At 48.3% G+C, this 13,605-nt stretch overlaps 1 protein-coding gene across 1 annotated transcript; it reads left to right on the top strand.

The window, feature by feature from the left end:
- The first annotated feature begins 8,440 nt into the window (after positions 1-8,440).
- On the top strand, positions 8,441-9,391 carry LOC123074906 (protein LURP-one-related 8-like). The gene has a single exon (XM_044497635.1). It carries the CDS (start codon positions 8,519-8,521, stop codon positions 9,143-9,145), a length of 627 nt encoding a protein of 208 aa, XP_044353570.1. The 5' UTR covers positions 8,441-8,518; the 3' UTR covers positions 9,146-9,391.
- Positions 9,392-13,605: the final 4,214 nt, after the last annotated feature.

Below are 13,605 nucleotides of genomic sequence, written 5' to 3'. Positions count from 1 at the left end.
GGCTGCCTGCCGCCATGGCCAGATCCATCCCCTACCTCAAGCCTTCACGCGGGCGCATCCCCTCCCCCCTTCCCCCTTCCCCCGGGCTGCGACTGGGCGACCACGACCTCCATCGCCGGCGGCTAGGCGCTCCCTCGCCGGCCGCCATGGCTGCCTGCCACCATGGCTGGATGCAGCCCGCGTATACTAGTGTTGCAACCGTCACCTAGAACAGCTTCAACAGCTGTTGAAAAAAGCTTCAACCATAGACAGAAAAGCTTCAATGGAACTGCACAATAAGGGGAAGCTACAACCGCAGTTGGTTTTTGTTACTACTCGCGAAGGTTTTTGCTACATCCATCAGGCGGAGCTGCGACCTCACGACACTGCACAATAAGGGGAAGCTACAACCGCAGTTGGTTTTTGTTACTACTCGCGAAGGTTTGTGCTACATCCATCAGGCGGAGCTGTGACCTCACGACGATGACAATGACGATTTTTGTTGCAACCGTAGTTTTTTTTTTGCTACTACGGGTGAAGTTTTTTGCTATATCCATGTAAGGCGGAGTCGCGACCTCTCCAAAGACGGCGACAGTATATCAAGCTTCAACCGGATACCACGCACAGAAAAAAGCTACAATCGTTCATACGAAAGCTTCAACTGTAGTTTGAAAAAGCTTCAACCAGCGACAGCTGGAGGTGGAAGAAGATGACAAAACGCTGCAGTTTTGCTACATGCTTCAACTGGCATAGATTTTGCTACAACCGGCATATCTTTTTGCTACAGCTAGGGTCACGTTTTGCTACAACACACAACCGGCGTCGTGGTTTTGCTACAACTAGCATCGCTTTTTGCTACAACCGGCATAATGTTTTGCTACATCCAGCACGGCCGAGTTGCGACCCGCGACGGCGACGACGACTTTTTTGTTGCAACCGCCGTAGGTATTTGCTACGTCAGGCAATGGGTTTTGTTACATCCGTTCATTGATGAAAATGTTCCTACCTGCAACGGCGAGCTACAACCAGCGAAAACGGTGACGTTTCTTTTTTGCTGCAACCGTGTCTCCATTTTGCTACGACAAACAACGAAAAATGCTACAACGGACAATTCTATTTGCTGGAACCAGTCAATCGCCAACGAGGCGGAGCTGCATCCATGGCGTGCGCGGGCGGCGAGGGCGGGATCCATCCATGGCGAGCGTGGGCGGCGAAGCTGCATCCACGGCAAGCGCCGGGCGGCGGAGCTGCGTCCATGGTGAGCGCAGATCTCTGATGAGCGCGGGCGGCGGAGCTGCATCCATGGCGAGCGCGGATCTGGGGCAAGCGCGGACGGCCGGTGAGGATGCCCACCGGCGACGAGGAACGCCGTGGTGGTGCTTCAAACTCGGTTGTTTCCTCGCGAGGATATGACGTGGTGTCGCCGGCGCTCGGGCGTTGCAATTTTTTTTGGAAAATTGACTCAGGATAAGGACACAGCGAGGGACAGATCTGACGGTCTAATCACTGCATCGGGCGGCCAGGGCTGGGCCCAAGGGCCGGTGCGCCGGCGCCTAGCGTCGCCCAAAAAGAAAAGTCCAACTGTTGCATTCAACATGTTCTGCGTACGTCAGCTGGCTTCCGACAATACAGTACTTACCCAAATGACAAATATGTAATGACCGATTAAATTATTCACACGTACGTACAGGTGCCTCTAGCAGTTTTAGTCATCTACTGTATAAAACAATAGTTAGTTTTGACACCTAGGTGGCCAATCAGTAGCCCACAGATGGCTCCGGGCCAGCCACAGGCTCTACATTTTTCCTCAGCTGCAATGATCAACGACACCTCGAATGCTACCAAATGAAGAATTGCACGGTACCAACAAGCCCACTAGCTAACTATCGACCTCGTCACGGTAGTAGACTTGATCGTGTGATCGTGACTAGTTAAAGCAGAACTGGTCAATAGTTAATCCTGGAAGATAACATCAGCAGCACGCGCCGCAACTTCGTTTATCATGTTTGTACGTTGCTTCCGTTGATTAACCGGACAATCACCATTTTGTGGCTGCTACTGCTCTTTTCTTGATTTACCCTGTTACATAGTTTTTGTTGTTTATTAGTTTTTTCTTGATAGAAGAGAAGATATGAATAAGTTTTTTTAAAGCGGGAAGATATCAGTAAGATAAGTAAGGAGTCATCTCATAGTCGTTAAATCAAAAATGTTTTATTTGTTCGGTTGGGCGCATGCAAATTTAGGTACACATTTATACTGTGCGAGCCTCCTATATTGTTTTGTGTATTTCTAAACATAAAATTACAACAACAAAAAAGTGCAATAGGCTTCATTTCTATGAATTGAAACTATACAAAAACAAATTTAGCAATTTCATGCTTTAAAATACGCAGACTACTGAAATCAACATTTTGATTCCAAAAACTGTAAAAAAAAATACAATTATGTATAATTTCAAACTTCGTAATGCGCAAACTATCTACTTGAATATTTTGACTCCCAAACTTGCAAAAAAAATCATGTGCAGTTTTAAGCTTCAAAATGTAAAAACCACCTTTGCACGTAAACAATTATGTGCAATTTCATGATTCAAATGTGCAAACTTCAGAAAATACACATTTTTAACCCAATATTTCATTAAAAGATGCACAAATATAATTCTGAAGTTACACATCTTCTTCAGTTACACTTTAATAATTCTGAAGTTACACATATTAGGAAATTGACAAATGCCTAATAAACAAAAATAAATACAAACTCAAAAATATGACAGCACAAATAATCAAAACTCTTTTCATACAAATACAAACTTTATTTCATTTTATTACATGATCATATTTTACTCTAGTTTGTGGTACACCACGATAATAAGTTTGAAATTTTATTTTTGCGAGGATAACTTCCAATCTATTCATCAAGTGTCAAAGGTAGTCCTTTTCGGAAAAAAAATTGTCGAGGTAGTACAAAGAACACCATAAGTAAAAAATACATCTAGGTTCGTAGACCACCTAGCGGCGACTACTAGCACTGGGGCGAGCTGAAGACGCGCCGCCGTCTTCGCCACTCCCTCATCAGAGCCGGGCAAACCTTGTTGTAGTAGACAGTCGGAAAGTCGTCGTGCTAAGACTTCAGAGGACCAGCGCGAGAACAACAACCACCGCCAATGAAGAGAAGAGTAAATCGGAAATATCCAACCTGTAGGCACACGAACACAGACGAACGAAGACAAGATACGCGTGGATCCACCGAAGACAAATGCCGACCGAATCCCGCGAGATCCGCCGGAGATAAACCTCCACACGCCCTCCGGCGATGCTTGAAACACCACCGGGGACGGGGACAAGGCGGGGAGAACCTTATTCCATCTTCAGAGAGGCGCCGTCGCCTTGCTCTTTGAGAAGGACACAAACCCTAACAAAACTCAAAAGAGCGTGAAAAAATGAAGCCCTCCCGCGGCAAGGGCCGGGATCCACTACGCCTCCATGGTCCTAAGACCATAGGAGACAAGGTAGTCCAGCGGCGGCACCGGTGGGAGGCACGAGAAACCCTAGCCAAAGGGCCAAATAGTAAGTTTGAAGTTGCAGGTGAGTTTGAACCTCCTTCAATGCACAAATTTCTCTACTTTTTTTTAAGTCCAAATAACAAAAGACGAATCTCAGGATGATCCCAAGAACAAAAACTGCACCATATAACTAAGTTTTGAAAAACAAAGCGAGGGCATTTGACCAAAATTGTGGTACCAAACTAAGCATACGATGATCTCACCATCGTTGCGTATGCGGATCTTGCATTTGGGACAAAATGATCATTGTGTTATACTATCATAAATTTTATCATCAATCATGTTAAAAAAATATTCTAATTCTATGACATTTCTCAAGACCTGATCGTGACTAGCTAAAGCTAAAGTGGAGCTAGTTATTAGTTAATCGCGTTCCTGCGTTGCTTCCGCTGTTGAATAACCGGGCAATCACCGTGTCGTTCGTGCTTGCGCCGACGGAACGGAACGTTATCGGTATGGAATTGATTTTTGCCGCCTATACTCACCCAGATGACTCGACGCACTAGAGCGAACCGCTGCTTCCTGCTGTGGGGTGCTATTGCTAGCCCACCCGAGGCCTGGCCTCCTGCCGCGTGTCGGATTAAGGGTCTGTGTTCATACTTCATAGTGGTAGTGCTGTGCGTGTGCGCGGATATACTCCACTAGTAGTGAATAGTTTGTGTCCAGATCACGCGTCGACGATTCGATCGTGCGTCGGCGTTTAATCTGTCAGGCGCGGCATGCGTGCACAAAACGTCGCGATGTTTCTCCAGATAGCTACGATCGAACGAGCTTGATCTTGAGCTGGCAACGTATGATCGTAGTACCTCAGCTACGGCAGTCTGTGTAATGCTGGGCCAGACTTTGTTGTAAACTTGGCTATGGCTAAGAGCATCTACAATCAGACACCTCAAACCCGTATCATATGTCCGGGCGGACCGTCTGGTCACTGTTCAGTCACGATTTTTGACTCAGACGGACCCCTCAAATAGCCCTCAAACATCCGGGTGACCGGCGCCCCCCATATCCAGCCCAAATATGAGGTGGATATGGGGCGCGTGGGCACACCCGCCACGTCGGACCTGACAACCCGACCCCATCCCAAATCCCCCCTCCCTCGAGCTGCCGGATCCATTTGCCCTCTCCTCTCCTCTTCCTCCTCCGGGCCGTCCGGCTCGCAGCTCCGCCGCCGCGCCCGCTCCACAGCCATTCCCAGGCTCTCCGCCGCCAGCTCCGGAAGAGCGCTCCCGTCCTTGCCGCGGGGGATGTTGTCGCTAGCCCGGACACCACAGTGGTACTTCCGGCAAATCTCCGGCTCCGCTTTTGAAAGAACATGCGGTGCCCCCATGTTTGGTTTTGGTAATTGATGACAATCTCTATGGGCTAATGGTTGCCTTGAGTTATATTTGAAGGATTTGTCCATAGGCATTTTTTGAAGTCCATGTGTTGGTTTCAAGGAGTTTATGTGGTGACCAAGGTGTTATTAAGGAATTATCCAAAGATTGGTCATGTGAGAGTTGAGCTTATTGCAAGCATGTCTTGAAGAAGAAGATTGTGTGGTCATTCATGTTTACCTTCAAGACATCATCCAAATGAAGAGAGTTGGAAAGAGTCAAGGTTGATCAAGACTAAGTCAAGAGTGAATCAAGTTGATCAACACACAAAGCGCACAAGATGTACCGAGAGGGATTAAGCGATCCCATGGTGTGGTGAGCATTATCAATTACGCTTTGTGTACTAACCCATGATCTTCGTGAGAGTTCTTTGTGGGGTTAGGTTGCGGTGTGCAAGTTCAAGTGAAGCATCATGAAGAGATCAAATGATTGAAGCTTGCCGTCCATTGTGGTGACAATGGACTTGTGAAGATGTTGCAGTGTGCAAGTTCAAGTGAAGCATCATGAAGAGATCAAATGCTTGAAGCTTGCCGTCCATTGTGGTGACAATGGACTTGTGAAGATGTGCGGAAGAGTGGCTCACTCATAGTGGAGCATGGGGGAGCAATCAACTAGTCTTCATCGAGCCAACGCAACCAAGAAAGGTGGTCCAACTTGAGGGAGTCAAGATCGTCATCATCTAGCTCAAGTGGACCATGTGCAAGGCAAAGGTTTGCTCTTGATAGGTTTTCTATTTTACCGGTCCCATGATGGTAGGTGGGAGACCGGGTTATAGGATCGATTGCCGTACTATCAAGGGGGGCTCTCGATGAGTACCTTGATCGTATCGTTCATAGAGAGCTCTAACCATTGCATCCTTGTATTATCTTTATTGGTTCTTGTTTGGTTCTTCTCTTTGTGAGTTTAGAAGCTTATGGTCATCTTGATGACAAGCTCGAGTTCATCGAAAACGGAGTTCACTCGCATCTTCTATGATGTTTTCGATGTTGGAGGTTATGCCGGTTCTTCTCGGTTGGAGGTTTCACTCCTCTATTTGTTGGCATACCTCCCCTGCCTCTTCTTACTATAACTAGTCGCTGTTGTGATGCTACTCGTCTTCCTCTATCCAACAAGCTTGAGTTTGCTCAATTCGGAGCTCATATGCAGAAGTTATGGCAGTTTTGGTTTTCTAGCGGTAGTACCGCGGGCCGGAGCGGTAGTACCGCTTGGGTGCTACAAGCAGTAGTACCGCTCTAGAGCGGTAGTACCGCTCCTGAGCGGTAGTACCGCTGGTAGCCCCCAGCCGTAGTACCGCTGCGGTCTCGTGCTAGTACCGCCTCGATTCGAGGGGTCTTTTTTCGTGTCGGGTTTTACGGTACTAGCCACGGCAGTGGGGGCCGTTGTACCGCTCGTATGCGGTAGTACCGCCCTGCCACTGCAGTAGTACCGCTCTGGGCCCAGCGGCAGTACCGCGAGGGGGAGCGGTAGTACCGCTTATAGGGGCAAGTGGTAGTACCGCTGGCCAAGCGGTAGTACCGCTCTCTGCGGGCCTGAAGTGGGGGTAACGGTTGGATTGTTCCCCTCACTATATAAGGGGGTCTTCTTCCCCATTCTACTTCATCCTTTGAGCTCGTGTTCTTCCCCCATTGTTGACCTTCTTCGAGCTTGCTAACTCTCAATCCCTCCATGGAGTCTTGCTAGTTTTTGAGGGAAAAGAGAGAGGAGATCTAGATCCACATATCCACCAATCACTTTCTCCTCTATGTGAGGGGAACCCATTGGATCTAGATCTTGGAGTTCTTGGTGTTCTCCTTCTTGTTCTTCCTCTCATTTTCCTCCCTAGCATTAGTTGCTTCGGTGGGATTTGAGAGAGAAGGACTTGGGCACTCCGTGTGCCATTGCCATTGCATTTGGTGCATCGGTTTGAGTTCTCCACGGTGATACGTGGAAGTTACAAGTTGAGAAGCTTATTACTCTTGGGTGCTTGGTACCCTTGAGCTTGTTCCTCTTGGGTGCTTGGGCGCCCTAGACGGTTGGTGGTGTTCGGAGCTCAATCATTGTGGTGTAAAGCTCCGGGCAAGCGTCGGGGTCTCCAATTAGGTTGTGGAGATCGCCCCGAGCAATTTGACGGGTTCCGGTGACCGCCCCCAAGGGTTGCCAAAGCGTACGGGTTCGGTGACCGCCCCCAAGGGTTGCCATTTGTACGGGTTCGGTGACCGCCCTCAAGGATCCCTTAGTGGAATCACGGCATCTTGCATTGTGCGAGGGCGTGAGGAGATTACGGTGGCCCTAGTGGCTTCTTGGGGAGCATTGTGCCTCCACACCGCTCCAAACGGAGATTAGCATCCGCAAGGGTGTGAACTTCGGGATACATCATCGTCTCTGCGTGCCTCGGTTATCTCTTACCCGAGCCCTTTACTTATGCACTTTACTTTGTGATAGCCATATTGTTTCTTGTTATATATCTTGCTATCACCTAGTTGTTTATCTTGCTTAGCATAAGTTGTTGGTGCACATAGGTGAGCCTAGTTGTTGTAGGTTTTGTGCTTGACAAATTAACCGCTAGGTTTATTCCGCATTTGTTCAAGCCTAAACCGTAATTATTTTAAAGCGCCTATTCACCCCCCCCCCCCTCTCTAGGCGACATCCACGGTCTTTCAGCCTTGCGCTTGATGTGTTTGACACATTGACCGATCGGAATTATTGTGATTTTGTTAGGTAAATGATGGATTCTGATGCTTCGTCGGACGAGGAATATGGACCGACGGAGCTTGACCAAATGATTCAAGACGAGTTCTTCGATTCGTCGGATTCGAACAAAGAAGTGGACATGATCATGCTCATGAGCATGCAAGAGGAAATTGACCAGCAAGTGGAGCATATTCTCAACTTTAAGGGCTCAATCAAAGAGAGAAGAGTGATTGGTGTAGCCCAAACCCATGATTTCGAAGCACCCGGAGAAAAAGTTGAAATCCCGGAAGATCAAGATGCGGCTCAGCTTATGAACTTTCTGCAGATGCATTAGAATCTTCGAAATCAGTAGGTGCACACGCAGCTACTCATTGATTCTGTGGAGCACATGTGGATCCACAATGGCAACCAAGGAGGCAATGCTTGAGTTTGGCACTTCAATTTTTTTTATGTAAACGCTATGTATGCTTGATACCAACAATGGCTATTTACATGCGACATTGTGTTGCATGGTTGACGTGCATGTATTTGCATGGATTTGAGAGTCCGGATTAGAGATATGTGGATGCACGGAAGGAAATATGAGGGCCCGTTCGGATGCGCCCGCGGGCGTTTGAGAGGACGGATTTGCCAAGTCCGGCTATAGACATTCTAAGAGGCCCCTTGAGTAATGAGAATTTTCTTTCCCCGCAGAAAATAAAGAAAGAAAAGAGGTCGTTAAGCAGCAGCCCATGTCATTTGTGTCCCACGCACGTCAGAGCAACATGCCTTTGCTTGTCCATCGTGGAGCGAGCGGGACTTGTATATAACTACTGCCTACCACAGACTCCTCTCTCAGAACCAACCAACAGGGCGACCAAGCTCAATTAGCTCGGACTACTCAGCTACCGCCTGTACGCTCTCAGCTCCTTCGACCCTGATATCGATACTATACATGGCGAAGGTTCACCCCAACATGGCGCCCGCGCCGGGCGCCGTCGGCGAGGCGCCGTGCGCGCCGGCCAGCTCCGCGGAGGGGCCGACGACGCTGACGGTGTGGCGCAAGTCGCTGCTGTTCGACTGCAAGGGGTTCACGGTGTTCGACGCCACGGGCAACCTGGCCTACCGCGTCGACAGCTACGCGTCCGAGAGCGGTGACGAGGTCGTCCTCATGGACGCCGCCGGCCGCCCCGCCTTCACCGTCCGCCGCAAGCGGTTCAGCCTCCAGGGTGAGCAGTGGCTCGTCTTCTCCGGCGAGGAGACGCGGCGACCCGTGTACACCGTCAGGCGTAGCGGGCGCGGCAAGACGTTGGCGCACGTGACGGCGTGCGCGGGCGCCGGCGCCGGGCCGTCGTACGACTACGAGGTGGAGGGCTCGTACGCGCGGCGGAGCTGCGTGGTTTACGACGGCGAGAGGCGCGCGGTGGCGGAGATCAGGCCCAAGGAGGTGGTCGGGACCGACGTTTTCCGGCTGGTGGTGCAGCCCGGCGTGGGCGTGTCGCTCGCCATGGCCGTGGTGGTGGCGCTCGAGCAGATGTTCGCCAGGCCGTCGCTGCTCAGGAGCTGGTCCACCGTAGATTAGTCAATTTGTTTGTTTGTAACGTCTCGATTTAGTCAAGCTAGCCTTTTTTTGCACCTTGCGCTTAGTTTGGGGTTGGGTTGGAGTACAAATTGTGATGGCGAGATCGATCGCTCGATGTGTGTGGGCATGAGAACAAGCCGATCTGTTAGATGATGCCCCCCAAAATTATGAGGTTTTTCTTGGCCAATGGAAGCCTTGCCTCCCCCTACTGCGTTTCTGTCGGTGTGTATATTCTTTGAATTCTTGAAGAAGGACCGAGATGTAAATAGTCAAAAAGAATATGAAAAATACTAATAAACAATTCGTTTGTATACGGTTCTCAGCTTGCCAACCTCGAGATAACATCTTGTCTTTTATATAGTGTTGTCTTTGATCTTGTTTCAAACGTTCATACAATTCATATTTCGTGGCTTGCGAGTTTTTGGAATATTTGATTTTCGAGCAAAAGAACCACCCATATTTTTTTAATTTTTAATTTTTGCAAGGGAATCGGAGTGGGGGACTATGTGGTGAGCTGCAGGGGCCTTGGCCCCCCAGCTTTGGTAAAATATGTGAAGGAAAAAAAGTTAAAGAGAAAGATTAGGAAAAGTAGGTTCTTTTGCGCCCCCCCCCCCCCCCCAAACATCCTTATTTACGTTTGGCCCCCAAAATGTTGGGAATCGTTGCATAGAAAACAAAAAAATTCTACGCACACGCAATGATCTATCCATGGATATGCATAGCAATGAGGATGACAGTGTGTCTACATACCCTTGTAGACCGTAAACGGAAGCGTTTGACAACGCGGTTGATGTAGTCGAACTTCTTCTAGCTTCGACCGATCAAGTTCCTAACGTACGGCACATCCGAGTTCTGCACATGTTCAGCTCGGTGACGTCCCTCGCCTTCTTGATCCAGCAAGACGTCGAGGTAGTAGATGAGTTGCGTCAGCACGACGGCGTGATGACAGTGATGGTGAAGTGATCCTCGCAGGGCTTCACCTAAGCACTACGAAAATATGACCGAGGGTGTAAGCGATGGAGGGGGCGCCGCACACGGCTAGGCAATATTCTAGGGTGTGCTAGCCCCCCCCCCCCCCACATATATATATATATATAGGTGGGAGGGGGAGGGGAGAGGCCAGGAGGCGCACCAAGTAGGACCGAATCCTACTTGGGTTCCCCCTTGCCCCCCCCCCCTTCCATATTAGCCGGACGGGGAAGGAAAGAGGAGGGGGGAGAAAGGGAAGGGGGAGGCCGAATCCCCCCTTTCCTTTCCCTTCCCCTCTTTCCTTCTCCCCCTGGTTCGGCCCATATGGGGGGCGCAACAGCCCCTTGTGCCTGGTGCGTTTCCCCTCTTGGCCCATAAGGCCCATATCTTTTGCCGGGTGCCCGGAACCTCTTCCCGTGACCCGATATGTACCCGGTACCCTCCGGAACACTTCCGGTGTTTGAATACTATCGTCCTATATATCAATCTTTACCTCTCGACCATTTCGAGACTCCTCGCCATGTCCGTGATCTCATCTGGGACTCCGAACAACATTCGATCACCAAATCACATAACTCATATAATACTATATCGTCATCGAACATTAAGCGTGCGGACCCTACGGGTTCGAGAACTATGTAGACATGACCGAGACACCTCTCCGGTCAATAACCAATACGGAACATGGATGCCCATATTGGCTCCTACATATTCTACGAAGATCTTTATCGGCCGAACCGTTATGACAACATACGTAATTCCCTTTGTCCATCGGTATGTTACTTGCCCGAGATTCGATCGTCGATATCTTCATACCTAGTTCAATCTCGTTAACGACAAGTCGCTTTACTCGTTCTGTAATACATCACCTCGTGACTAACTCCTTAGTCGTTTGCTTACAAGCTTATGATGTGTATTACCGAGAGGGCCCAGAGATACCTCTCCGATACTCGGAGTGACAAATCCTATTCTAGATCTATGCCAACTCAACAAACACCTTCGGAGATACCTGTAGAGCATCTTTATAATCACCCAGTTATGTTGTGACGTTTGGTAGCACACAAGGTATTCCTTCGGCATAGTCGAAGGAATATGTATTTGACATGAAGAAAGCAATAGCAATATTTGACATGAGGAAATATGCCCTAGAGGCATAATAAAGTTGTTACTTTATATTTCCTTATTCATGATAAAGGTTTATTATTCATGAAAGAATTGTATTGATTGGAAACTTAAATACATGTGTGAATACATAAACAAATACCGTGTCCCTAGTAAGCCTCTACTAGACTAGCTCGTTGATCAAAGATGGTTAAGGTTTCCTAACCATAGACATGTGATGTCATTTGATAACAGGATCACATCATTAGGAGAATATTGTGATGGACAAGACCCATCTGTTAGCTTAGCATATTGATCGTTCAGTTTATTGCTATTCCTTTCTTAATGTCAAATACATATTCTTTCGACTATGAGATTATGCAACTCCCGGATACCAGAGGAATACCTTGTGTGCTATCAAATGTCACAACGTAACTAGGTGATCATAAATATGCTCTATAGGTATCTCCGAAGGTGTCTGTTGAGTTTGTTGGGGAACGTAGTAATTTCAAAAAATTTCCTACGCACACGCAGGATCATGGTGATGCATAGCAACGAGAGGGGAGAGTGTTGTCCACGTACCTTCGTAAACCGAAAGCGGAAGCGTTATCACAACGCGGTTGATGTAGTCGTACGTCTTCACGATCCGACCGATCAAGTACCGAACGTACGGCACCTCCGAGTTCTACACACGTTCAGCTCGATGACGTCCCTCGAACTCCGATCCAGCCGAGTGTTGAGGGAGAGTTTCGTCAGCACGACGGCGTGGTGACGATGATGATGTTCCACCGACGCAGGGCTTCCCCTAAGCTCCGCAACGGTATTATCGAGGTGTAATATGGTGGAGGGGGGCACCGCACACGGCTAAGAGATCTCAAGGATCAATTGTTGTGTCTCTGGGGTGTCCCCCTGCCCCCGTATATAAAGGAGCAAGGGAGGAGGAGGCCGGCCCTAGGAGGGGGCGCACCAAGTGTGGAGTCCTACTAGGACTCCCTAGTCCTAGTAGGATTCCACCTCCCATATGGAATAGGAAAAGAGGAAGGGAAAAAGAGAAGGAAGGAAGGGGGCGCCCCCCTTCCCTAGTCCAATTCGGACCAGACCAAGGGGAGGGGAGCGGCCACCCTTGAGGCCCTTTTTCTTCTTTCCCGTATGGCCCAATAAGGCCCAATACGTATTCCCGTAACTCTCCGGTACTCCGAAAAATACCCGAATCACTCGGAACCTTTCCGAAGTCCGAATATAGTCGTCCAATATATCGATCTTTACGTCTCGGCCATTTCGAGACTCCTCGTCATGTCCCCGATCTCATCCGGGACTCCGAACTCCTTTGGTGCATCAACATACATAAACTCATAATAAAACTGTCATCGTAACTTTAAGCGTGCGGACCCTACGGGTTCGAGAACTATGTAGACATGACCGAGGCACGTCTCCGGTCAATAACCAATAGCGGGACCTCGATGCCCATATTGGCTCCCACATATTCTACGAAGATCTTTATCGGTCAGACCGCATAACAACATACGTTGTTTCCTTTGTCATCGGTATGTTACTTGCCCGAGATTTGATCGTCGGTATCTCGATACCTAGTTCAATCTCGTTACCGGCAAGTCTCTTTACTCGTTCCGTAACACATCATCCCGCAACTAACTCATTAGTCACAATGCTTGCAAGGCTTATAGTGATGTGCATTACCGAGTGGGCCCAGAGATACCTCTCCGACAATTGGAGTGACAAATCCTAATCTCGAAATACGCCAACCCAACAAGTACCTTTGGAGACACCTGTAGAGCACCTTTATAATCACCCATTTACGTTGTGACGTTTGGTAGCACACAAAGTGTTCCTCCGGTAAACGGGAGTTGCATAATCTCATAGTCATAGGAACATGTATAAGTCATGAAGAAAGCAATAGCAACATACTAAACGATCGAGTGCTAAGCTAACGGAATGGGTCAAGTCAATCACGTCATTCTCCTAATGAGGTGATCTCGTTAATCAAATGACTACTTATGTCTATGGCTAGGAAACATAACCATCTTTGATTAACGAGCTAGTCAAGTAGAGGCATACTAGTGACACTCTGTTTGTCTATATATTCACACATGTATTATGTTTCTGGTTAATACAATTCTAGCACGAATAATAAACATTTATCATGATACAAGGAAATAAATAATACTTTATTATTGCCTCTAGGGCATATTTCCTTCAGTCTCTCACTTGCACTAGAGTCAATAATCTAGTTCACATCGCCATGTGATTTAACATCAATAATTCACATCACCATGTGATTAACACCCATAGTTCACATCGTCATGTGACCAACACCCAAAGGGTTTACTAGAGTCAATAATCTAGTTCACATCGCTATGTGATTAACACCCAAA

Source organism: Triticum aestivum, chromosome 3D, assembly GCF_018294505.1.
Source record: "Triticum aestivum cultivar Chinese Spring chromosome 3D, IWGSC CS RefSeq v2.1, whole genome shotgun sequence".
In the NCBI taxonomy this organism is placed as follows: domain Eukaryota; kingdom Viridiplantae; phylum Streptophyta; class Magnoliopsida; order Poales; family Poaceae; genus Triticum; species Triticum aestivum.
The sequence above is the reverse complement of the archived record's forward strand: the minus strand, read 5'-3'. Positions and strand labels throughout refer to the sequence as shown.